The sequence below is a fragment of the Equus caballus genome, chromosome 4, assembly GCF_041296265.1.
Source record: "Equus caballus isolate H_3958 breed thoroughbred chromosome 4, TB-T2T, whole genome shotgun sequence".
NCBI classification, from domain to species: domain Eukaryota; kingdom Metazoa; phylum Chordata; class Mammalia; order Perissodactyla; family Equidae; genus Equus; species Equus caballus.
Genome location: NC_091687.1, coordinates 106,875,781 through 106,902,384, shown reverse-complemented (window position 1 = coordinate 106,902,384; position 26,604 = coordinate 106,875,781). Strand labels below are relative to the sequence as shown.

Here is a 26,604-nt window from a genome sequence, read left to right as displayed (position 1 = left end):
AGGAAGTTCCACAGCCCTTGGATCTGTTCCTGCCGAGGCTGTGAACAAATGACCACAGGCCTAGGGGCTTCACAGAGCACAGCCCATCCGCTTACAGGGCCAGGGCTGCAGGGGGCCCTGGGGAATTCTGTCTCCTCGCCCTTCCCAGCTTCGCAAGGCCGCTGCCATTCCTTGGCTGTGGCTCCTTCCCCATCTTCGCAGCCAGCGTGTGCGCCTTCGCTCCTCTCTGACCTCCTGCCTCCCTCTTACAAGCGACAATCCTTGCGATTATTTCGAACCTACCTGGACAATCCCGGAGACTTTCCCCACCTCAAGATCTTTCCTCTAATCGCATCTGCAAGATTCCTCGCTTGGCGTGAGAGGTAACTCGTTCACAGGTTCTCAGGGTTAGGGCGTGGGCATTTGGGGGGAGGGGCATTATTCTGTGCACTGCATTCTACTGCCAGCTACTACAGCTCCACTGACCACTCATGACTTTCATTCTTCCTCTCTCCCTTTCTCTTTTCAAATTTAGATTGTAACTTTTTTGACAAAGTAATACATTTTTATAGTTAAAAAAAAAAGCACTGGGGTGAAAGGCAATGGCACCTGGGAACCCGCCAACCTGTGAGTAGTTACAGCTTTCCCTGGGCCTGCGCTGTGGCCGGGACACTTGGAGGCTCCGAGACTGCGACTCTGGAGGGAGGGAGGGAGGCAACCCCTGCCCGCCCTGGTGTTCCCCGTGGGTTCCCACAGGTTCTTGTCACTCAAAATCAACAAGGAAAACTCCAGAGAAAACATACAGAAGGGTTTACACTGAGAAACCCGGCTCCATTCCCCATTCCATGCCTCCCCATCTTCTTCAGGTGCCAGGGTTTGAATGTTTGTGTCTCCCGAAAACTCACCTGTTGAAATCCTAGGACCCGATGTGATGGTGTTAGGAGGTCAGGCCTTTGGGCTCCAGCCACCCTCATGGATGGGATTAGTGCCCGGATGAAAGAGACCCCAGAGAGCTCCCCCACCCTTCTGCCATGTGGGGACACAGCGAGAAGGCAGAAGTCTGTGACCCAGAAGAGAGCCCTCACTTGGCCATGTGGCCCCCTGATCTTGGACTTCCAGCCTCCAGAACTGTGAGCAATAAACTTCCGCTCCTTATAAGCCACCCAGTCTACAGTATTTTGTAATAGCAGCCTGAATGCACTAAGACGACAGGCAACGTGTTTTATTAGTGTCTTGTGTCTCTTTCTAGGGTTTTTATGAATATATATGTTATAATATGTATACATATTTATTCCTCTCTTTTCTCATACAAAACTTAACATACTATATCCTATATACGTGTTGTTCTAAAGCGATATTCTTTTCTTAGCATCTCCTGAAGCACTTTCCCCGTCAGTACAAAGAACGTGCTGGTTCGCACGTTTCTTTTACGATCACCCACAGCTGCGGCGTGCGGCTGCGCCATAGTTGACTCAGAGCTGTGGCGCTCTCCTCTAGCTGGACCGTCGGCTTGTTTCCCGACTTGGCTGTTACACACAGGACGGCTGTGAATCACCGTGTGCATATGTTTCTCCCGTGGTTGTAGGTAGAGCTCCGGGATAAACCCCTAGAAGCAGCATCAGTGTGTCAAAGAGTAAAGGTGTTGGCAATCTTGCTAGATTCGTCCACAGTCCTCCCGGGCTGCACTACTCTGCGTGCGCGTGAGCCACTCAGGAGAGTCCCCCCAGACTCCCGAGAGGCAGTCGTCAGTCTCAGCTCTTTTAAACCAATCTGGTGGGTGAGTCTAGTACTTCAGTGAGTGCCATTTGCCTTAGGAATGGAGCTCTTTTCTGGGGTGGAGTTGACCAAGATGAACGGAGGCCAAGGCCACGTGCTTGCTCACCTGTGTGTGTCCCACACGCGTGGCCTGGAGTGTGGCCTTGCCCACTGTGCCTCCCCCCAAGAAGCAGGACACGGTGCTGAGCGTGAGGGGTTTATTATCCATCCCTGGGGGGTGATGGGCTTCTAGGTAAGAGTTAGTTGGGGGCAGGGAGCCCTTCACACAGGCCTGTAGGTTCCATTGTAGCTGAAAGGGGTGGGCATCAGGCAGTCCCCATCCTCCTCAGGGATCCAGCGCTGGACGTAGTTGGGGCCGTTGTCCCGAGGCCACACGATCACAGTGTCTCTGGATGCCAAGGATGGGTCCTCCGGGAAGAAGTTGAAGGGGCGGAGCAGGAAGCCCACGGAGTTTCCCGGTGTGGCTGTGTTGGGGATGTCCTCTGAGTGGGGGATGTGCAGGAAGCCCACTGTGACCCAGGCCACCAAGTCCTGGGGGAGAGAGGGGTGGACAGTGCTGAGAAGGCTGCGAAGGGAGGGGCGGGCAACCCCCTCAAGCCTCACTTTTAAGGAATGGGCAGAGCCGGTGACCACTGAGCTTGCTGTCCGTCCTGGGACTGGGCACAGATCCTGGCACCGGGCTCAGATGTGGTCTTGGGTTGGGGCTGGAGGAAAGTGGGCCAGTACCTCATTTTCAATGTTCTCGTTGTTGTGAAGAAACTTCTCAAAGACCACAGGCGGGTCCCAGGGGTCGTTCTGGTTATAGATGCTGCTGCTGCACAGCTCCGCCTCCCGGTACTTGGTCACTGCCAGGGGGTACCTGTCCGGGCAGAGAAGCCAGGGGGCTCTGGGCACTGGGGGGCCTCCCAGCCACTCCCAGGGAACATCTTCTGGGTCAATCATGAGGGAAAGTTACTACTTTCCCCAAATCGAGGTCATCTCTTGGGAGTCAGCCCAACTGACTGATGTCAACAGAGGCTCAGGGCTGAGCACAGGCTCTCCGTCTCCCTCCCTAAACACAGAGACACACGCCCAGAAACACACACACACGCATACGTGCCCAGATCCACGGCCACACATGGACACAGCATCACAGGCACACCGAGAGGAGCCTCTAGCCCTCCCCGGCCTCCCTCACCTGGCCCAGGTGACAGCCCGCTCCTCATGCCAGCCCGGGGGCAGCACTTGGTGGGCCATGGAGTGGATCTGCAGTCTGTAGCTGCGCCTGTGGCCCCAGCGGTTCTCCTTGGGGCTGGTAAAGAGCAGGTACTCGGGCAGAGTCCGTCCAAAGCGGAAGGCCGCCTGGCGCTCCCGCGAGTACCTCGTCTGCTCTAGAGTCGGCTGGACCAGGCGGTGTCTCGGGCTCCAGGGGTTGGTGATGTTTTCTAGCTTCATCCGCAGGGTCTGGAAGCTATTCTTGGTGCCTGCAGGTGTGCAGGGAGAAGCAGAATGAGAATCGAGCCCCCAGGATGGACACGTCCTTATTCTGCCCTGAGACCTCCATCCCAGACGACATCCAACAGCAAACTCTCAGGAGTGAAGAGGACATTGTGGGCACACACTGAGCTGTGGGGTGAAGGGAAGGGAAGAAAGCAAAAGGCAACAGAAGAACTGGAAGACAACTCGGAGTGAGTCATGGCAGCTCTGGTGATGCCCTTGTGGCTCTGGGCGGCTCCCGCTGAGAGCTCTAAGCCTGTTGGCTGCCGCTGCGGCTGCAGCCTAGGGAAGAGGCAGCTCGGCGGTCCCCAAGCGCAGAGCCTTCATCCGGTGCCCTCTGTGCCCGGGGCATGAATGGGACTGAGCGGGGAGAAGCTGCCCATCTGGTCCCGGGGGCCTGTTGTGACGTACCACTTGATGTCACGCCAAATCCTATCGTCACGCCTGTGCCATATCTCGTGGTGATGTCATTAATTCAAGTGACACAATGAGTCTTCCTGGACCACACTGCCTCCACCTCAGAGTGTCAGGCAGAGACATTTCTTACACTCCTGGGCGTTGTCCCCTCCCTGCCCCCATGTGCAGCTTTCTACCCAATCTACCCCTCCAGGGGTCAACGCAGCCCCAGGACAAGGACAGGGTTGACACTGCCCCATTCAGGGCAAGGCTTGGGCGCCATTCACTTTCACCATTTTTCAGGGGCACGCAGATCCCTAGCCCTGCAGGTTTCACGGAAGCAGGCTGGGCCAATTCTCCTGACTTGATGCCTCAGGGGAGCAGCACCACATCTGTGAGTAATTGCTGGGAGGCGGATGTTTGGCTGGGAGGCGTGTGAGCCCTGGTCCTACCTGCCACATCCAGGTCCACGCGGTAATGCACCAAGTGAGTGTGCATGTTGCCAAGCAGGTGCGTGTGCAGGCGGGTCCCGTGGCGCAGCCCCTCGGGGGTGTAGAAGGTGGCGTGGACGTAGCCGGTGGCGTGCATCTTGGCCTCCATCACTCCGTTGGGGTAGAAGATGAAGTCCCAGATATAGTCATAATTATAGACTGTTGAAGTCGTTCGCAGCACCAGCACCTGGCCCTGGAGCCCTGCGTAGAAGTTGAAGCCACCGTTGAAGTTGGAATCGAAGTGCCGCCGAAGGGGCACCCCCGTGGGCATCTCAAAGAGACAGAGGGCTCGGGGGTAGTGGATGGGGTCATCAGCATCGTAGTGGTGCAGGGCATCCAGGAAGGTGGCCGTCTCTGGGCAGTCGATGCCAGGGGCTAACTCGTGACTGACGCTCCCTAAGCCCCAGCCCACGTCAGTGTACTTGGTCTGCATGCCCGCGGGTGTGTGTCCTCCGTAGAGCGCGGCTGCCTCTTGCACGCTCACCTCATAGGCTACACGCTCCCCGCCAAAGTGCACGTTCAGGACCTGCAGCCCCGAGGAGGAGCGCAGCCTGAAGGCGAAGCTCCAGCCCCCATAGAGCACAGTGTTGCCCTCCAGCCTGTAGCGAGGGCCTTGGGGCTGGACCAGGCGGGGGCCGTGCACAGTGTTGGGGGTGGGGAAGTCCCCACGTGGCTTGTAGGAGGAGAAGAGGGGTGGCTCCTCTATGTTCTCTCCCCTCTTGCCCTTGGGAAGTGGGTCCTCTAGGACCGCCACAGCCACCTCTCCATCATTATACTTCTGAGCCAGTTCTTCTGGGCTCTGATAGAACTTCCCGTTGTACCAGACCTGCTCCACTGTCCAGTCTTGGGCATTTGTGCTTCCATGATCCACGAGGAGCTCCAGCCCAGTGGGGTGCAAGAAGTAGCCTTCTACATAGCGCTGTAAGATAAACCAAGTGCGGCGCTGGCCAGAGGCCAGGCCACGGGGAGCCACGTCTGTGAAAGTCAGGCATCGGGTGTGGCAGTCTTTGAACGAGAAGCCTGTGGTATCCAGGAAAAATTGGTGCAGGGGTTTGGTGAGCTCCCGCAGGGCGTGGCTCAGGAGGACATACTCCACCGCAGAGATGGGCCTGGAGGCCCAGGAGGCCGGGTGTCCACGCTTGGAGGGCAGTTTGCGCATGTAGTAGGGCTCTGGGAGGGGCCCCACAGCAAACTCGGTGATGTTGGGATGCTCTTGGGCTCCAAAGAAGATGACGGCACGGGCCTCCCTAGCTGGACGCCTTTCACCTTTATCCAGAAATTTCAGCACCCGTTGCTTCTTGGGCAGCAGCATCTCAATGAGGAACACGGAGTTCTTGGCTATGGTCAACACTCTGGAGGGCTCCAGCCTCAGCTCTTTCTGGGACCAGAGGAAGCTGCGCACGGCCTTCAGCTCTTGCGCGCTCAGGTCTGCGAACACATCGCCCCTGCCGCGCAGGGTCCATGGCGAGCGCTCTGCCGCGGCCACCATCTGCAGTGCCAGGATGGCAGCAGCGGCCCAGCTGAGGGCCAGGGTCGCTCGCCCCATGGCTCTGGAAGGCAGTAGAAGAGATGCCCTTAGTTGTTTTATGGGAGGAAATGGGTTTCCACCAGGCGGGGGCCTTGGACTGCCTTGTCCTTTGGCCTCAGGTTTTCCTACAGACTCCGGTCCTCCCCAGCCCCCACCCCAGCTAGAGGCAGCGCTCGGTGGCCGCTGGGGCCCCAGGCAGTTCCCAGCGCTGTTCAGGGCTGTGCTTGCCATTGATTCTTGTTCTGCTCTCTCCTCACCTGTCTGCAAACCTCTCATCATCCTGCGGATTTTCTTACCCACGTGAACGGTTTTTCCTGTCTCCTGTGCCTTTCCTCAGCGGGCAGAACTGCGGGCTCCTATCTCTCCACCGGGAGTTCAGTGACTCCCGGCCCCTGCAAACGCCTCAGTGCTGACTGTGTCGTGGGTACTGACAGCAAAACTGCATTTTTGATCTAACACACGTTTCTATGTAGAAAAATTTGATATTTAGTGTAGAAGTTCAAAGAGTCTGCTCTGGAGCCTGGCTGCCCGGGTCCAAGTCCTAGTCCGCCTAGTGCAAGGACCAGCTGTGTGAGCTTGGGCAGGTGGCTTAAACTCTCTGGGCCTCCATTTCCTCAACCGTACAGTGGAAATAACCACAGTACTTCCCTCCTGGGTTGTTGCAAGAAATCAGTAGGACAAGGAAAAAGAGTTGAGAACAAACGCCTACCTTCTAGGAAGCACTCAAGAACCGCTAGCTAATCTTTTTTTTTTTTTTTTTAAAGATTTTATTTTTTCCTTTTTCTCCCCAAAGCCCCCCAGTACATAGTCGTGTATTCTTCGTTGTGGGTTCTTCTAGTTGTGGCATGTGGGACGCTGCCCCAGCGTGGTCCGATGAGCAGTGCCATGTCCGCACCCAGGATTCGAACCAACGAAACACTGGGCCGCCTGCAGCGGAGCGCGCAAACCCAACCACTCGGCCACGGGGCCAGCCCCACTAGCTAATCTTTTTAAAGTCAACCATGCAGATATGGTCTGTGATACCAGCACATTTAAAATTTTAAGCAGCGTGGAGAGAGTCAACTGTGATGAGGCTGTAGACCCGTGGTTCTGAGGGTGAGGAGGGGAGCCTCTGGCCCCCTGGTGGGGCACCCGGGCCTTGGTAGTGTGACCGTCCAGGGTGACTAGGAGGGCATCTCACAGGGGGATCATCCCAGGTGGTGATTCAGGGAGACGCCCTATCCCCTTCCATTTTGGGGGAGGGTGTGGTCAGGTCTTCACCTCGTTATCCCATCCCCCAGGGCTGCCAGGTCAATCCCCTCTGGTGGCCTCCTCTTGTCCCCACGGCCCTGGTAGGAGGGCCCGGAAGCACAGGATCTTGTGCTCTCCAGCCTGAAGGGAGGGGCTGCTGGGGAATCCCGAGCCAGCAGAAGGATATGGGGTGAGCTCTTGTGCTACTACTAAATTTTGGTCAGGGCTCTTGTTTTTTTAATAGAGTTTACTTTTTACAGCAGTTGTAGGTTCATAGCAAAATTGAGAGGAAGGTACAGAGAGTTCCCATGTACCCACTGTCCCCACACATGTGCCCCTTCCCCACTATCACCACCCCCCATGGAGTGGGACATTCGTTATGGTCAATGAACCTACACCGAGATGCACTAATCACCCAGAGTGCATAGGTGACGTGAGGGTGACATGTTGTATGTTCTAAGGGTTTTGAAAAATGTGTGACAACAGGTACCCACCATTACAGAATCAGACAGAGCAGTGTCACTGCCCTAAAGACCCTTCATGCTCCGCCTAGTCATCCCTCCCTCCCCCTTAAACCGGACAACCACTGGTCGTTTTACTGTCTCCTTTTCCGGAATGTCATACGGCTGGAATCATAGAGTAGGTAGCTTTTTCAGACTGGCTTCTGTCACTCAGTAATATGCATTTATGTTCCTCCATGCCTTCTCATGGCCAGGCCCCCTTTTTATAGCCTCTTACCCCAAATCTCTTTCTGCTCTGCTAAGGAGGGAGATGTGGGAGAGACCTGTGATCCTTTACCCTGAACTCGGCTATTCTTTTAATCTTTACCTTCGCCAGTACGATCCTCCGTTCCAATGTCCAAGTGGGCAGCCGGGGAGGCAGATGACGGCAAGGAAGCCTTAGAAGGAGAGCTTGGAGCTAGGGAGACCTCGGTGCTGGGAGCTGTGAAACATGCCCTGTCCTGGGCCCTGCTCATCTCTAGCACCAAGCACAGCATCACCTCCTCTCTGCGTTTCCCATCTTGCCCCTGGGCAGTTTATGCTGGAGAGCACCCTGGAGCGACTCCCTCTGGGCTTTGCCCCTCACTTTCCGACCCCCCTCTCTTGAGTCTTTGTTTCTCCTGCCCCCTCATTCCATGCCTATTTCCCTGCTGCCCTCCCCCTCCTGGCCAGCCCACTCCCCTCTCCCTGAATACCCCATCAGAAGTACATACCTGTGCCAGGGCTCGTCTCTGCTGCCAGCCTTTGTCTCCGACTCCTTCTGGAGCTTTATGCCTCTATCAGACCCCGCCCTGGAGGGAGGGCCAGAGTGAGGCATGGGCTGACCAAAAGTGGGACCTGTGGCTCGGGGCTTCCACTGTGGGCAGGGCAGGGGCCTGACGGAGTGTGTGGGGCACCGGCTGCTGCAGCCTGGAGCGCTCCTGTTACCCTTCAAGGGCCCAAGTTGGAAACTCCCCAGTCCTTCACCACTTCAGCGGTCAGGGCTACTTCTGTTTGCTCCAACATACACACGCCCTATACCTGTTTCCCTGTCATTCCTCCTGCCAAAGTGGCGCCTTCCACAGAAGTTGTCTGAGGCATTCTGTCTTAGCTGTACAATGCCATAATCTGTTAAAGTGGGTGGTGAGTTTCAGAGGCCAGAGATAAGGAAAAGGGGAAGTGTACTAACAAGTAGCCTCACCTGCAACAGATATACGGCCCAAGACAGAGGCTGGTAGAGACTGACACCAACGCCAAAAATGGAGAATTTGACCCATATGTAGAATAGGGAACCAGAGACAGAATAGCTTGGGAGAGAGAAGTGACTGTGTTGAGACTGTAGAAGCAGCCATATTAGCCATCTCTGAGACCCTGACAGGATTCAGAAAGGAGGGGGGAGTTGGCTGGGGAGAAAATTGGTCAGGATGGCTAGGGTGATGGTCCAGAGAGACGAGAGGGAAAGAAAAGCTGGGGGTGGGGGTGGTACCTGTGTGGGGACCGGACATGAGTCTTAGACGGCAAGGGAGGGAGTTCCTGGTCAGAGGGAAAGAACAGAGTCAAGAATAGTGAGGCTTGGAAGAACCAACAGATCGTTCGTTACCCACCAATGGCCAAGTCTTGATGCCTTATTCTTTTGTTATTATATGACCTTGTACTTCTCATCATTTTCTTCTGGCTGTTTGCATTCCAAGTAATTTCAGTATTTATTGGCAGCTAGATGAAAGAAGGAGGAAACAATTAGTCAACCTGGTACTCCTTTGCAATTCCAGAAGGCCTTTGCTGTCTCCAAGGAAGGGGATTAGCTTTGAGTGCTCAAATGATGATGGATAGGATGACTTCACTTACATTTCCCCCCTCAGGGGTCTGAAGGATTGAGAGTTGGTTCCTTTCAGTAACAGGCTCACCAACTCCGTGGAGACTTGAGATCCGGATCTGAAGAGAGTCCTAGGAATGACTTGACATTGAGAAGTGCAGTCTGTTTCTGTTCCACAAAGAACATTGTAACCAACTTACTGAAGTGAGGACAGCTCGAGCAAAGATACTTGTAGAGATTGAAAGAGAAAGGGACCACACGCAAAAAAATGAAGCTGGACCCTTAGCTCACACCATGCACAAGAATTAACTCAAAATGATCAAAGACCTAAATGTAAAAGCCAAAAATATAAAACTCTTATAAGAAAACATAGGAGTAAATCTTCGTGATCTCGGGTTTAGCAAAGGACTCTTAGCTATGACGCCAAAGCACAAATAACTGAATTAAAAATAGATAAATTAGACTTCATCAAAATTATAAACTCTTCTACTTCAAAGGACACCATCAAGAAAGTGAAAAGACAACTCATAGAACAGGAGAAAATATTTGCAGATCATATATCTGACAGTGGAATTGTCTGTAGAATATACAAAAACTCTTGCAACTCAATAATGAAAAGACAACTCAATTAAAAAATGGGCAAAGGATCTGAGAAGACATTTCTCCCAAGAAGATAAACATATGGCCAATCAGTGCATGAAAGTTGTGGAGATGGAGAGCTGGAGCTCATGGGAATGTACATCACCAGATGACCGAACTGGCGAGACGCTGTCCGTGCACACCGTGGGTGCTGTGCAGCTGGTGGACACAAAGCAGCGGATGTCCACACAGCAGCTCATTGCAGTGGGTCTTAAGAACGAAGGAAGAAGCAGGATGAACGGTAGAGCTCAATGCCAAACACATTAACACACATGCACACAAAGCAACCTGACACATTTCCAAGGACAGATAGAAACAAAAGGATAGACGTGAATGCATTAGAATGAGAAGAGTGGGAGTGGAAACACACACACACATAATGTACACGCACATACATTCTCACACACGCATATATATGAACACATATGCACATGTGTACAGACATATGTGCATGCACATGTATACACATACACATGTACTATGTACATATAGACATATAGATATGTATATGTTTATACATACATGCATAAGAAAGACAAGAGAGAGGCTCTGTATGCCTAATGATGATAATGTCCATGCGCTGAGGTACATGCTTAACTCAATTCTGCAATGGATGCCTAAATAGATAAAAGAAAGGCTGAGGGGCTGCAGGTTATCACCCCAGGAGAGAGGACCTAGGGAGCCGGAACCACTGCTGGTCTCACCCCTGGGGCATGAAGGAGCGTGAGCAGGAGGAGCGGTTTTGCGTGCAGGCAGGGAGGAGGGGCGTGCATGGACGGGTTCCACTTTTTATTTGAGGGAGTATGTCAAAGGTACATGGAAAGAGCAATAATGGTAGAAGGCAGCATAGAATAAGTGCGACATGACTTGTGCCCAAGCGCAGTCCTGCAGAGCGCGGAAGGAGATGCCCCTCAGGCCCGCCGGCCTCTCCAGGCCTGGGATGTGTCTCCTCCCCATTGGATTCCCAGGGCGGCCACAACACAGCCCCACAAACTAGGGCTCTTCAAACAACAGAAACTATTCTCTCACTGTGCTGGAGGCTGCAGGCCTGAGATCAAGGTGCTGGCAGGGCCGCACTCCCTCTGACGGCTCCAGGGAAGGGTCCTTCTTTGCCCCTTCCAGCTCCCAGGGTTTCTGGCAATCCTTGGCGCCCCTTGGTTCCTTGGCTTGTAGATGCATCTCTCCAGTCTCGCCCCCATCATCACATGGTGTTCTCCCCTATGTGTCTGTTTTTCTATGTGTCCCTTCTCTTCTTCTAAGGACACCAGTCACTAGATTAAGTCATACTCCTATACGACTTCATTTTAACTAGTTACATCTGCAATGACCTTTTGCCAAATAAGGGCACATTCAGAGGTTCCAGGAAGGATGTGTATTTTGGAGGGAGGATGCTATGAAACCCAGCACACCCCCTTCACATGCCCCACCTTGCAGATGCCCGGCCCATGGCGGGGGAGTGAATTCAGCCCTGCGCTCTGGGCTGCTGGCGCCCTGAGGGCTACAGAGAAGAGCCGGAGTGGGGTCGTGGGAGTGTGCCAGGGACTTGGGAGGAGGAGGACGCTCTGGGCAGGGGACAGGCAGGAGCAGAGCCATGCAGCCAAGATGGGTGCTGTGTTCCCAGGACTTTCAGGAGGTTGGGTGTCCTAGGTGGAGTCGGGGACTGTCCGGAGGAAGGCGGAGGTGGAGGAGATGTCTGCGAGGAAGTGGATTCAGCGAGGAATCCCCTTGCGCACTTGTGTAGAAGGTGGAGTGGAGAGAAGGGACTTGAGGAATGCCAAGGAGAAGCCCCTGAGAATGACCCAAAGGAAGCTGCGACGAATGCAGCCCTGAGGCAGCCATGCTGGGTGAAGCCATTGTCTTGGACTCCAGTGGAGGGCATCGAGATGTGACGCACTGGAATTTGGACTCTAGCCTGGCAGCTGCTCTTTCCCCTAGCTCACCACACTCCGTGTCTGCTTCGCCATCGTAGGTGACCTTGATGTCTGAGGTGCGGTTCCTCCCTTCTTGAGGTTAATGATTGGTGACTGTTACAGAAACACTTGGGCAAAGATTGTGTCCTTTAAGTTCTGGGCTGCCTGCCTCTGTTAAAGGGGCAGAACCGATGGCCTTGGGGAAGAAGATGTGTAGAGGACAGGACATCCAGTCTTGGGGAGGGACAGTGTACCACGTGAAGATGGAGTCAGTGTCCGGGGTTAGTTGGCCAGAGATCACAGCTCACAGCTTTCCCATTGCTAAATTCGGATATTTTGTTTTCAGAAAGTCATAACACAACAGAGATAATGGAGATAATCTAGAGAGTGGGATTGTTTCTATAGAAACATGAGAAAGAAAGGGTCCCAGAGTTGCCTGGACTAGGTCCCACTAGGGGGCCAGTGAAGTCACTAGATTAGATCTCTAGGCTAATGAAGCCAACAGCCCAGGTTTCATGTCTGATTAGGGAAGACTAGTTTGCAAAGGGAAACCTACCATTTTCTAAATGCAGGGCAGGTGGTCATAAGGGGCCCTGGCACTACTGATGTTTTGAGTCCGATAAGTCTTTCTTAGGGGTCTGTCGCTTTGTGCAGTGTAGGATGTTTAGTAGCAACCTTGGCCTCTACTCACTAGATGCCAGGAGCACCCCACACCTCCCACCCCAGGTGTGACAACTAACGATATCTTCAGACATTGCCAAATATCTCCTGCGGGACAAAATTGCCCTTGTGTTGAGAATCACTGGTCGGTATTGAAACCCTTCACGATTCGTCCGTGGAACCTGCAGTAGCCTCCACACTCCCTGACTTCACCTGGAATCTCTCTCATCTGTGCACCATGATTTTGCAGGAACACAAATCCGATCGCAGTCCCTCCTGTTTGTTGGGTTCCTGCTGCCCAGTGCATAACGTTTGAACTATTTTATTGTCAGTAGACACCTATAGAGCCCAGCCCCACCTTCCTTTTGTTCTGGGTACACTCCTTACCTCGAACTCACCGCCCCCCCCCCCCCCCCCCCCACCTGCCTTGCTCCAGCCAGTCTGAACCTGGGCTTCCTTGTCGCTGTCTTTTCCTCTTGGTTTCAGGGCACTTGTCCCTCCTCCCTTCTTGCCTTCTCACACTGATTTGTAACTCTGTGTTCACAAGTCTGTCTCTTCTACCGCTCCCTCGAGATCTGGAACTGTGTCTTAATTCCTTCGAATATACAGAGGCCAATACAGCGCTGGTGTACAGTGGGTGCCTGTGTTTTGTTCTCAGAGTGAATGAATGTACAGATCGTGTGGACAAGGGGGATGGAAGAGGTGTTAGGAATCCACACTTCAGAAAAGTTTTGATTAATTGCTGGGTGGCGTTCTAAGAAAAAAAATGCTCAGTGGTGAGGTTTCAACCAGGTTACTGTTTTTTTCCAGCTTTACTGAGATATACTTGACATGTAACCTTGTGTAAGTGTAAGGTGTAGATTGTGTTGATTTGATACACTTATCTGTTGCAGTATGATCACCACTGTAGCATCAGCTGACACCTTCATCATGTCACATAATTACCATTTCTTTTTTGTGGTGAGAACATTTAAGATCTACTCTCTCAGCAACATGCACGTGTATAGCAGAGGATTGTCATCTATCATTATAATGCTGTGCCTTAGATCCCAAACTTGCTCCTCTTATAACTGGAAGTTTCTACTCTTTGACCAGCATCTCCCCATGTCCCCCACCCCTAGGCCCTGGGAGCCACGATTCTGTTCTCTGCTTCTACAAGGTTGGCTTTTCTAGATTGCTTATGTAAGTGAGACCATCCAGTGTCCCACATCTTCTTTATCCACTCCCCTATTGTTGGACACTTAGGTTGTTCCTGTGTCTTGGCTATTGTGACTAATCCTGCGATGAACATGGGAGCACAGATATCTCTTCAAGATTCCATTTTCATTTCCTTTGGAAATATACTCAGAAGTGGGATTGCTGGATCATATGATAGTTCTATTTTTGATTTTTTTTTGAGGAAGCTCTATATTGTTTTCTACAGTGGCTGTACAATTTACATTCCCACCAACAGTGCACAAGGGTTCCCTTTTCTCCACATCCTCACCAGCATGTGTTATCTCTTGTCTTGTTGATGAGAGCTACTCTAACAGGTATGAGGTGATATCTCAGTGTAGTTTTGATTTGCATTTTTGACGACTAGTCATGTTGAGCACCTTTTCATGTACCTGTCGGCCATGTGTATGTCTTCTTTGGAAAAATGTTTGCTCAGTTCCTCTGTCCTTTTTTTTATTTCGGTGAGGAATAATGTCCCTGGGCTAACATCTGTGCCAATCTTCCTCTGTTTGTATGTGGAACACCGCCATAGCGTGGCTTGATGTGCAGTGTGTAGGTCCACACCCAGGGATCTGAACTGGCAAACCCTGGGACGCCGAAGTGAAGCTTGCAAACTTAACCACCATGCCACTGAGCTGGGCCCCCTCTCTCCATTTTTAAATCAGATTCTTTTTGTTATTGAGTCTTATGAGTTCTTTATACATTTTGGTTATTAACCTTTTATCAGATCTACGAATCGCAAATATTTTCTTTCATCCCGTAGATTGCCTTTTCATTTTGTTCGCTGTTTCTTTTGCGGTGCAGAAGCTTTTGAGTATGATATAGTCCTTCAACCATGTTGCTAGTAAGATGGCCACATAGATGGGGTATGGGGTGTTTACCCGGAGGAAGAGTCTTTAGACCACATCGCAGGCCCTCAGGGCAAGGAGAGCCAAGAGTGGTGTGAGTCAGCTTGGGCTTCAAGGCTGTGCAAGCTGCGCTGTCTCCCAGGGCCCCGCACTCAGGAGGGCCCTGTACTTGGTTTAATGCTCTACTGTCACTGCCTTGAAATCCTTAACTTTTGAACAAGGATCCCCACCTTTTCATTTTCTACTGGACTCTGCAGTTTATGGTGCTGGTCCTGGCTTAGAAGGCCGAGGTTTAAACCTGGGTGTAGACGGCCAAGGAGGGCAGGGCAGTGAGACGGGTGGAGGGCAGTCAGGCTAGCCAGGTGCGGGCAATGAACGCAGATGAACAGGGTTGATAAGATTCAGGGGTGAGGCTCGATTGCAGAGGGACCCAGGCCAGAGATCAGGAACAGAGGCTCGAGGCAGATTGGCGGCAGCAGCAAAAACATCACAGGTAATTGAGCCCGAAGTCTCGGACGCCTGATTCTGACCTTTACCCTAGCCAGCTCCTTGCCCTCACTCTTCCAGTTCGCTCTTTCAGCCCATTCCCCCTGCTCAACTCCCCACTGGCTGAAGGCAGACGTGCTGGACAGGGCTTATTTCTCTGAAAGCAAACGCCTAAAGGCCACGTTACAGCACCTGGGTCTGGAGGGAGGCTGCGGGCTGACAGAGCCAGACGGAAGATGCCACTCTGAGCAGGCAGACATGCACTGGAAGGCAGGCTGAGTGGGGAGCCCAGGGCTACTAGAAAATCCACACTCCGGGCTGCAGCCCACACTGCGAAACGCAGGAGCGCTGACAGGCTCCACAGCCACGCAAGCTGCGCTCGCCCTGCTGCTTCTCCTCCAGCTCAGGGACTTCCTATTTATCGATTCATTTTCTGCTAAAGGCTGTGGGATTTTGTAAGTAGCAAGAAAAAGCACGCATATGTTATCATACATCATCCACAGCAGTAGAGGGATGGACGAGGACCAGACAAGAAGCTCAGATGAACAGCCAGACCGACAATCAAGATCTTCAGGTCGGGGCGGGGCTGGACTTCTGGAACATACTGAGATGAGGCTAGGCGAGCCCTGGGTCTGCAGGATCGGCACCCACACCCCGAATGTCAGCTTCCATCCTCGTCCTCTGTTTCATTTGCTCCCCACTAGGATTTGGCACAGTCCTGTTCTACCAGTTCCTCCCTGTGTGAGCTGTGCCAAGGGGAAGCAAGGGGAGGGTTTGTGCTGTGCGTTCTTGTTAAAGGGAGGTAGGCCTTGCGGGCAGGGAACCTAAGGGAGGTGACACTTAGGGGATAAACAGAGCCCACGGGGTCAGCTCTTCTCTACAGTTAGGAGGGTCCCTTTCGCATCAGTGTGGGAGGTTCTGGGCTTTCCTAAGGAGTGGATACCCACCACCACGCCCACCACCCACGGAGGCCTGGGCACCACTGTGTCAGGGGCTCTGTGCGCACGGCCTTGCTTCTTCCTAGAGATGATTCTGCAAGTAGGCATTGTCCCCACAGCTGCACAGCTGGGCAGTGGCAGAGCCAGGAGTGGGTCTCTCTGGCTCCCAAACCTGCAGCCACCCCTGAAGGACATTGCTTCCCTGTGACAAGGTGGTGTCAAGACCTGTAAGGGGCATGTGAGCACCTTCCTCTACAAATGAGTGGTGTTCTGAGCCCTCTTCGTCCGTGTGGGCAGCGCTGCCAAGGCTGTTTCTAGGAAGGGACTTTTGTGTCTATGCTAAGATGCATAAGCGTGGGAGCAAAAAGACCCACTGCACTGGTAAGTGTGCCCACACATTTACTTACACATAGTTTAAAAAATCTTCAAACAAATATTATATCTTGACTGTATCTTTGACCATCTCAATGGCATTATAACTTATCCCGGGCGGAGGGACCAAGTCTGAAAAATTAGCTTTTTGCGATAAGGATTAGACACTTTTGCACCTAAATGGTACTTACTTTCTGATTGTAAGCTATTGGAATTTGTCCAGGATAAACCCAACTTCCATGCATGGCAGGCCTCCTTTAAAGTTCCCGGTCCCCATTTTGGGCGAGGGTCCCTGGCAAAGCAGGCAGCAGAAGGGCCCCCACCAGTGGGGGTTTAATGGCGCACCAGGAGGAGAGCCTGGCGGTTCTGCACATGAGAAGCGTCCTCACTCAGGCGAGCCTGCGGGAGTTCCACCAGGCTCCCCTGGGGACGACGCTGACTTTCCAGTTCAGGAGCAGAACAGCCTTGCCTAAAGTGGGCGTTCAGGTTTGTCAGCAGGCTGCCTGTGCTTTGGACACAATTCAAGGCTTCTCTCCAATTGTAGGAGCTGATGAGCCAGTGTTTTTCGTAGGCCTCCGTGGCTTGGAGATTCGCCAGCACTCAGGATAGAAAAGGCTCCTCTGCCGTGGGGCTCTGACACCTGCCCAAAGAAGCAAGGTCCTGGGGCCGGCCCTGTGGCCTACTGGTTAAGTTTGGTGTGCTCTGCTTTGGCAGCTCGAGTTTGGTTCCCGAGTGCAGAGCTGCACCACTTGTTGGTGGCCATGCTGTGGCAGCATCCCACATACAAAGGAGAGGAAGACTGGCACAGATGTTAGCTCAGGGCAAATCTTCCTCAAGCAACAAGAGGAAGGTTGGCAACAGATGTTAGCTCAGGGCATATCTTCCTCAGCCAAAAAAAAAGAAGCAGCAAGGTGTTTGTTCTTTGGTCTTGGTCTTGCTGCACCTCTTGCTCAGGAGGCTGCCTAATCTCATCTGTGAGTCCCTGTGCCAAGAATTTCTCCCGAGTTTCTCTGGTCATGGGGTCTTTCTGTTACTCAGGGAATGGGCCATGATCTTTATTTTTCTTGGGTTTGCCCCTAGGGCTATCTGTCACTGACACAGCACAGGATGCTCAGAGCATCTTCCCGTTCCAGCAGCGTGAGCTCCATGATGCTCCCAGGCCTCATGAGAGACTGTCCAACTGCTTGCTTTGTCCTTGAGAGTCCTTCTCTGCGTCTGAGTTCTTTAGGGCTTTGGTTTCTAAGTGAGGCTGCCACAGCCTGGAAATCCCTCTCTGGATTTCATCGACTGGGAAAACAGTGACTGAAGGACATCATGCAGATCCTAATGACATCATCTGTGGAAGATCCATGGAGCCCCCAAAGCTTCCTGGCCTGGACCAGGCCCACAGTGGGCACTCTCCCTTGTGGCTGCATGTTGGGTAACCTGGGTAGTGCTCATAGCTGTTGGTTCCCTGGGGTCCCACCGCAGTTCTGACTTAGTTGGTCTGGAGTGGGGCTTGGGCTTCCAGGTTTTTAAAAGCTCCCTGAGGTGGTTCTAAAATGCAGCCAAGACTGAGAACCATTTGTGTAGCAGCTCTGTGGATATAAGAGAGCTCACGCACAGGCACTGTGTGCATGGAGAAATCTGCTTTGTTTTTTAGGTCTAACAGCAGCTTCTCATCAAGTTCAAGTCTTTATCATTAAAATGCTTGATTCTAATAAACAGAATTCTCCACTTGCTACTTCTGGTGATGGGGCAGCCTGGTAAGAACCATGATGAGTACCCAGCCTGACACCAACCAAAGAGCCCGCTGCCACCTTCACAAAGAATGGAGGGCCCAGGTGAAAGGGCCTGATGGGGAGCCAGGAGGAGGGACCGTGAGAGCAGGCAGACCTCAATGTAATCTCCGTCCCTCCTTCTTACACTGGCCAGGCCAGGGCTTCTGCTTTGAGTTAAAAGTCTTCATCTACGGGATTCGGAGCACATTTTCTGCCTCTGAGGGCTGACTATGCTAATGCTGAGGAATCCTTGGCTTACCTGGGAAGGCAAAGTCAGCTGGGATGTTAGGACTGGCAAAGGATCAACATGACCCAGCAGACTAGAGCCTTGGGGACCCTCTCAATCGGCAGGTCCAGGACTTTTCTTTAACGTGGCTTTCCCCTGGCTCCATCTTGGTCACCCTGTGAGCCTATAGAAAACTAGGCTAGGTCTGTTTAGCTGATCAAGAAACCTAATTAGGGGCCAGACCCATGGCTGAGTGGTTAAGTTTGCATGCTCCACTTTGGTGGCCCAGGGTTTCACCGGTTCGGATCGTGGGCGCTGACATAGCACCATTCATCAGATCATGCTGAGGTGGCATCCCACATCCCACAACTAGGAGGACCCACAACTAAAATATACAACTACGTAGTGGGGCACTTTGGGGAGAAAAAGGAAAAATAAAATCTTTAAAAAAAAGAGACCTAATTATTTGTTTTTCCATTTCTGGGGAAAAATGTGCATCATGGGTCCATGTGTGTGCCTATCAGTAGTAGAAGGAGTCATATGCAAATATTAACATGGTTGTCTCTGGGGTGTGAAATATGAGTGTTACCAAACCCAAATACAAGTTCATTTACCTGCCACATAGTAGGGCCAACAAGGAAAAGACTGGTGTGGCAAGGAAAGAGGTTCACTATTACTGAAAGGCAGTCAGACGAGCAGATGGGAGTTAGAACTCAGATCCACCTCCTCGAAGGGAAAATGGTAGGGGTTTTCATCTGGGGTTTTAAGTAGGGGAGGGGCAGCATGTGCTGGGGTTTTAGGCAGAGGAGGGGGAGCATATGCTTGTGCTGGTTGGCACCTTTCCACCAACCTGTGTTGGCCTTGAAGACTGAATTTCTTTTCCCTTGACTGTTTGGACTTTTCTAGTTAGTTTTCATCTTCACCTGCATTTGACTTTGTGAGGCTGAATCCTGACGTCTGGACCTTGACTTCCTGGGAAAGACAACTCACTCATAGACAAAGGAGGGACAGAAAGACCTGGTTAGTTTTAAACAATAGTTGATTATGCTGAATATGCACAGCTGCAGTTAGCAAAGCTTATCTCAAAGTTTCTGTTCTTTTCTTCTAGCCCAGAGAATATGTTTTAACCTCTTTGTCCTCAGTTTCAATCCCACTGTCTAATCATCATTCCTCAATCTTGGGGAATATGGGTGAAGACTGTTCTGGCTACTTCCTTCTGTGAAAGGGTGAAGATCAGGGTCAGAGGAATGAAACTGTTTTACCTTTATTTTAAAATACATTTGGGTACCAGGTGGACAGAGCAAGATATACTTTGCATAACTACTATTTTAGTACTCTGATCAATGGCTTTGGACCAACACTTTAGTCCACATTTTAGTTACATAGACAACCACACAGATTAGTGAAATAGCCCGAATTTTAGTATCCCCTGTATACTGGACCTGAATCTTTGGGGAATCTAGGAGAAGAGGCCTGTAAAGCAATCAAAGTTAGGGCCTAGAACCCCAAGTGAAATCTGAAGTAGCTACGCAGCCTGCTGTCTAATAGTCAACAAGTTATGTAATAACCTGGGAGTCATTTATTACTTATCTTAGGAAACCATCTTCTGTATAGCATACAGCAGCTTTCAGTCTGTCAGGGGTTCATTTGTCCATTCAGAAAAGTCAGTGTCTAGAGTATGAAGTCATCCAAGGTTTGGGTGATCCCAGTTGTGATGTTTTTCTGTGGCATGGTTCGTGTTTCTTGTGGCGTTTTTCCTGTGGTCCCATCCAGCAGGGATGAAATCCAGGATTTCAATAGGACCCAGTTTCTACAACAAAGATGGTGTCGAGATACATCTCACAGTGTTTAGCTCTTTAATTTGAGTTCCCTCCAGGTCTTTTGGGTCATCTCTAGAACTTAGAAAGGGTCTCCCAAAGTTAGGCCTACATTGTGTAAACAAGTAACCAGATATTTAATAAGAAGCATTTCTAGAAGAACAAAGGTTAATGGTTGGAGAAAATTATAAGCCAATTTTGAGTCCAGGGGATGGTCAGTTAAGACAATCTCTAGATGTCAGCGTTGAAGCATCCCCTGAGGTTTAAAATGTCTCCAATGATGTCATCAGGCATTCAGGTGAACCTTTTGAGTGGCTTACAAAGCAACAGGCATGAAGAGTGTCCAAACATGGGCTAGCATGGTGCTCTCTTAGGTTTATATCAAGTTGTCCAGCTTCAGTTGGCAGGGCTTCAGCAAAAATGGTGGTTTTAGTACTTAGTGATTCCAGATGAAAAGGACAGAAATAAATTGAAAACATTAATTTGGAAATCTTTACCAGATATTTGAGGAAGCTAGAAGAATTCAAGATCCAGTCAAGTTTACAGATAGAAAACAAAAACCTCAAAGACAATTAACAGAACCAGAATCCAACATCCAAAAATGTGTCTTACGGTCTCTATTGGAACATAATTTTTCTCTCTATAATTCCCCTCATTTTTATGAAACATAGCCAAATTAGGACTCATTGGTTTGAAAAATGTCTAGTTTCAATAAACTTGGCCCAATTATTTACATAAGTACAGCAAAAATAGCAATTGATCATATAGGCTCTTAAATCTGCTTTGCTGGAACTTTTTATAATGAATCTCAGGTTGAACTTTAAAGGCCTCTTGAGTTAGGGAAGCCAAGCCAAGGACTTGTCATCAGACTCTGCCTGCAACACCTACAGATTTGGGTGAATTTATCTCTTCTAGAGGTCCCCAAATTATCCTGGGCTTTTCTGCACCTGCCAGCGAAGTGACCTTCTCTACTCACCTGGTAAGGTTGCTGGGCACCCTGTAAACAAGGTAACAGGCCAATATTTCCAAATGGCTTTATTCCATAAAGTCCGATCTTTGTTCCTCAAAAGCTATCTGGTCATATCTGAGTTTGCATGTTTTTAGATATGACGTTCCAGTCAAAGCCTTGATAATGTAATCAGTGTTTCCAATTGTTTCCTTGTATAAGTAGAACAGATTCTTCTTGAACTTATGCAAATAACTATATTGCCATGAATACAAGCATACTCACTCTTCACAAGTTTTCAAATTCTGGAGGGATAAGATAGGGAGAAAAAGAGAAATGCTTCAATTCTGTTTACAAATTGTCATAAATCATAGTTCCTTAAGAGAAAAGAGAAAAATTTTTTCTTAAACTTGGAAAAACAAAACATTAAAAAAATCAGCAATATTTCAAACAAAAATTTATAATAATTATAATCACCCTCATCCATTTATTCAGTCCTATGATATCAACTCTTGATCTTCTGTTAGCACTTTCATGAGGCCATCAGTTTCTCTGTTACAGTTCTGTAATTTTTTCACCCAGCTCAGTTTCATAACCTGAAAATGTATCAGAAACCTGTATCCTAGAGCAAGTGTCAGAGTCCTTTCCATGAATCTCTCTAAAAAATGAATCATATTTGCAAAAAACATCAGAGTAAAATAACTGTCTGCAAATGACAAGATATTCAAAATGGCAATTGACAAAGACACTTGGCTATTTCTGTGACCTATAACACTTTGAGAGAATAACTAGAATTATGACTAACAACCAGGAAACATCAGAATTTTCAAAATATTATATAATTTAAAAAAACTTATATCTATAACATTTACCTACACAATATAACCTAGGAAGGCTTATTATCATCTATTTGATGATGTTTCCCATGTAATTCAGCATATCAACTAAGTCTAATCAGTTTAATATCTTTCTCTTTACAGAAAGAGAGAACAAATTCTTTGTGAAGTCTCAGTGCTGATCGGAAATTTTCAAAGTTTCCTTTTTAAGTAAAAAAAAGTTTAATTTTGGGGAAAGTATTTCAAAATATCAAAACGTTTTAAAACACTTGATCAAATAGGAAACAATGTTTAGTTATCCATTCAATCAAAGTGACAACAGAAGATTGTCAGAGGCAAACAGAGAGTCAAAACACTCAAAAACCTTAATAGATCTCAATCTTTTTGAATAAAGGAATTACTTTAACATAACATAGATGTTCTGTCTTTTAGGTAGACTCACTCAAAAGTAAAGAAAAACCTTTTATAGTCTCTTTATCAAGAGTAGAACAAAAGCTTAATAAAATTACATTTTTAAGAGAGAAAGCAGGGCTGGCCCGGTGGCGCAGTAGTTAAGTTCACACATTCTGCTTCTCGGCAGCCCGGGGTTTGCCGGTTTGGATCCCGGGTGCAGACATGGCACCGCTTGGCAAAAGCCATGCTGTGGCAGGCATCCCACATATAGAGTGGAGGAAGATGTGCATGGATGTTACCTTGGGGCCAGTCTTCCTCAGCAGAAGGAGGAGGATTGGCAGTAGTTAGCTCAGGGCTAATCTTCCTCAAAAAAAAAAAAATTAAATAAATAAATAAAATAAAAACCTACTTATTAAAAAAAAAAAGAACACATTCTAAAAAAAAAAAAAATAAGAGGGAAAACTAAATCCTAGTTTTCCACCACGTTACTTTAGCCAACTTGCCCGTGTACAATACTCCTCAGGTTTACTTCCACAAACCTCCTGTCACTTCCTTTTTACATTCAGAATCTGTCCCATGCTTTCTTTCCTTTTTTCCTTTCCTAGTACTTCAGGACAAATTTATCTTTCTTAACAAAACAAAGAAAAATATCTCTATTCTTTATACCCTCTTTACTGAAAATATACATTTTACTTTCTTCATATACAGACTTTCTAGAAATATGTGCTTCCTCACAGAAAATCCCTCAGCATGTACAAAACATGTTTATCAATAAATTCAAGCATCTTTCAGTGTCTTTGAGATAATAAAGCAAAGGCAGACAAATCTATGCTTAGTAAGCAATTTCTAACATTTTACTGTATGTGGAAAGACCTACTCAATAAATTTTTATCATTTAACTTAATTTTGGCAAAACTCTAAACTTTTTAGTTACCAAAAAAGATTTTTGAAGCTGTTTTTCAAGCACACAGGCCATAAAACATAATTATTGCACCCAAAAACTCAGCCATTTTTATTTATCTAAATTATTTGTCCTCAACAATTATGTTTGGATTACTCACGAAAACGTCATGTGACATTAAAGCATTAGCCATCATCTTGAGTTGTTTTAAGTACATATACCATAACACAAAACTATTGTCAAAAAGTTCCTCCAAAAACTTTCATCCTTTTCACATTTAGTTTCCTTGTTCCCAATAATTCTATTTAGATTGCCTACAAAACCCTCACGAGACATCAGACAAAATCGGCTATTCTTCTAAGTTAAGATTTCTGCTGATGAATTTTGTAACAGAGATAACATGTCTGCACCATATCCAATGTTGATAACTCTGAAAACATATTTATTTTAATGAAACCAACAAACTGAAACAAACTTTTTATTAACCAATGACCATTTTATATCATGTTAACTTGAAAAACATCTGGGTTAGTTTTTATTATATTTAGAAATAATTTCCATAAGCACTTACTTTAAGCCAATGAAATAGAGATCCTTTACAAATTATATCATCTGGAGGCAGACAAATATATAGAGAGAGTCTTATATAAAGATAGACAAAAACAGAGATCTCCAAAATTTTAGCCAGGCCTCAGGTACAAAACTTAGAAAACAGTCAGGTCTGAACTGTTTTTCTGGCAGATGGACCTGCTCAGACAGACAAAATTATTTATTAAAGATTCTTTTCTTTTTGCTGTAAGGATCCCTTTTAGAGCTGTTTTTGAAATTATTTTGCCTTCTATACGTTTCTGCATATCAATCAAGATTGCCTTCCATTGTGAGAGGTGTTTTTTTTCTTGAGGAAGATTAGCCCTGAGCTAACACCAGCCGCCAACCCTCCTCTTTTTGCTGAGGAAGACTGGCCCTGAGCTAACATCTGTGCCCATCTTCCTCTACTTCATATGTGGGATGCCCGCCACAGCATGGCTTGCCAGGCGGTGCCATGTCTGCACCCAGGATCCAAGCCGGTGAACCCCGGGCAGTCAAAGTGGATTGTGCGAACTTAACTGCTGTGGCACTGGGCCAGCCCTGTGAGAGCTTTTGAATTCTCTTTTAAGGATGACTTTAAAGTGGACTCATCTGAAACAGAGGTTCCCCAGAATGGCATTAAAATTCCAAATTATCTCAGAGGTTTACTTATTTCTACTTGCTCAATTTTAGATGAGGAATTTTGAGGGAGTCAAAGAGGGGAAGCTCAGTGAGGGAGGAGATTTGATTTCTTTTGCCGGCAGGGCTGCTGGCATCCCCCAATCTGGCATGTTTAATTATTCAATTCTTTTCTTCTCTTTTTTTTTTTTCGAGGAAGACTGGCCCTGAGCTAACATCCGTGTCCATCTTCCTCTACTTTCTATGTGGGATGCCTGCCACAGCATGGCTTGACAAGCGGTGCCTAGGTCTGCACCTGGGATCCGAACCAGCTAACCCTGGGCCACCGAAGCAGAACGTGAAAACTTAACTGCTGCACCACTGGGGCAGCCCCTCAATTATTTTCTTTTAAAGAGGCAGAAGGTATTCTTTTTTAAAAAAAATTGTGGTAACATTGGTTTATAACGTTACATAAATTTCAGGTGTACATTGTTATATTTTGATTACTGTGTAGATTACATCTTGTTCACCACCCAAAGACTAATTACAATCCATCACCACACACATGTGCCTAGTCACTCTTTTCCCCCACTCCCCCCTTCCCCTCTGGTAACCACCAATGCAATCTCTGTCTCTGTGTGATTGTTTGTGGTTGTTTTTATCTTCTACTTATGAGAGAGATCATATGGTATTTGACTTTCTCCCTCTGACTTATTTCACTTAGCATAATACCCGTGAGGTCCATCCACGTTGCCATAAACGGCCGGATTTCATCATTTCTTATGGCTGAGTAGTATTCCATTGTGTACATATACCACATCTTCTTTATCCAATCATCCCTTGATGGGCACCTGGGTTGCTTCCAAGTCTTGGCTATTGTGAATAATGCCACAATGAACACAGGGGTGTATGTATCTTTGCATATTTGTGTTTTCATGTTCTTTGGATAAATCCCCAGCAGTGGAATAGTTGGATCATATGGTAGTTCTATTATTAATTTTCTGAGGGTACTCCATACTGCTTTCCATAGTGGCTGTACCAGTTTGTACTCCCACCAGCAGTGTATGAGAGTCTCCCTCTCTCCACAACCTCTCCAACACTTGTTGTTTCCTGTCTTGTTAATTATAGCCATTCTGACCGGAGTCAGGTGATATCTCATTGTAGTTTTGATTTGCATTTCCCTGATAGTTAATGATGTTCAACATCTTTTCATGTGGCTGTTGGCCATGAGTATACCTTCTTTGGAGAAATCTCTTTTCAGATCTTTTGCCCATTTTTAATTGGGTTTTTAGATTTTTTGTTGTTGAGATGTATGAGTTCTTTCTATTATCCTTATCAGCTATGGTTTGCAAATATCTTCTCCCAATTGTAAGGTTGTCTTTTCATTTTGTTCCTGGTTTCCTTGCTGTGCAGAAGCTTTTTAGTTTGATGTAGTCCCATTTGTTTACTTTTTCTATTGTTTCCCTTGCCCGGTCAGATATGGTACTTGAAAATACGCTGCTTAGACTGATGTGGAAGAGTACTACCTATGTTTTCTTCCAGAAGTTTCATTGTTTCAGGTCTTACATTCAAGTCTTTAATACATTTTGAGTTAATTTTTGTGTATGGTGTAAGATAATGGTCTACTTTCATTCTTTTACTGTAAGGTATTCTTGATTTCACTTAGAATTCTCAAAAGATTAAAGTAGGCTTCCCATTGGTTGTTTAACTTTGTAGCTGGCTTCTTCCAAATTGTATAAGCAAATACACCAGTTCAGGTAAACTGAAATTGCCCCATTTCAGTCATTTTAAAGTGAAATCTCCTTTAGCATGTTTAATTAACACTGCCTGAAGGGTGGATTTATATGCTTTTACAATATCAGGCAGGGGAAATTTTCCCCAGTGAGACAAAATGTTTATCCTCACACCATAATCGATAATACAATCAGGCAAAAGAGATGCAATCATTTTACATAAATCTCATTTAAATACACTATTTTTTCCCAAAACTTTACCTTAATTTCATCAACTCATACCTCTAATCACAGCCTCCACGAGGATTCCATCAACAAGTCTTGGTCTTATAACACTGTGCAGGGGACGCTTTCCCAGCCAGACGTGACAGCCATTCAGTCAAAGTTGACATGACCTCCTTATATAATGTTAGGTCAAACATTTTAATCTTTATAATCTTATCAATCTCAGCAGCCTAACTGTTTGTTGCCCTAAGCGACTGTTGTTCGGGTTTCTCATTGTGATTTCTGCCTTCTGGCTTTTAAAATTTCTTTTGTTCCAAACTGGGGTGAACACAGAACAGGCCTGTTT

The 26,604-nt window shown here is 48.2% G+C and overlaps 2 protein-coding genes across 9 annotated transcripts in view; both read right to left on the bottom strand.

The window, feature by feature from the left end:
• Nucleotides 1–1,938: 1,938 nt before the first annotated feature.
• AOC1 (amine oxidase copper containing 1) lies at nucleotides 1,939–21,134 on the bottom strand. 4 transcript variants are annotated; one of them, XM_023639980.2, is made up of 8 exons: nucleotides 19,073–19,322; nucleotides 9,201–9,336; nucleotides 8,960–9,068; nucleotides 8,090–8,167; nucleotides 4,080–5,668; nucleotides 2,933–3,218; nucleotides 2,482–2,614; nucleotides 1,939–2,286 (listed from the first exon to the last, which is right to left on the bottom strand). In XM_023639980.2, the coding sequence occupies exons 5-8, from the start codon at nucleotides 5,662–5,664 to the stop codon at nucleotides 2,017–2,019; spliced, it is 2,274 nt and encodes a 757-aa protein (XP_023495748.1). In that variant the 5' UTR covers nucleotides 5,665–5,668; nucleotides 8,090–8,167; nucleotides 8,960–9,068; nucleotides 9,201–9,336; nucleotides 19,073–19,322; the 3' UTR covers nucleotides 1,939–2,016. The 4 variants fall into 4 exon arrangements, with proteins under 4 accessions (XP_023495748.1, XP_070122186.1, XP_070122185.1 ...); XM_070266085.1 differs by lacking the exons at nucleotides 9,201–9,336; nucleotides 19,073–19,322 and adding an exon at nucleotides 21,016–21,134; XM_070266084.1 differs by lacking the exons at nucleotides 8,960–9,068; nucleotides 9,201–9,336; nucleotides 19,073–19,322 and having other exon boundaries at nucleotides 8,090–8,328.
• Nucleotides 19,462–26,604, bottom strand: part of TMEM176A (transmembrane protein 176A) — a 30,818-nt gene continuing 23,675 nt past the window's right edge. For 2 of the 5 annotated variants that reach the window (XM_070266110.1, XM_070266107.1), the window contains exons 8-9: nucleotides 21,271–21,290; nucleotides 19,462–20,474 (exon numbers count right to left, since the gene is read on the bottom strand). The gene's annotated coding sequence lies outside the window, so the exon portion shown is untranslated. Of the gene's footprint in view, nucleotides 21,291–26,604 lie in introns of all 5 variants that reach the window. The other 3 variants (XM_070266109.1, XM_070266105.1, XM_070266106.1) reach the window with 2 other exon arrangements.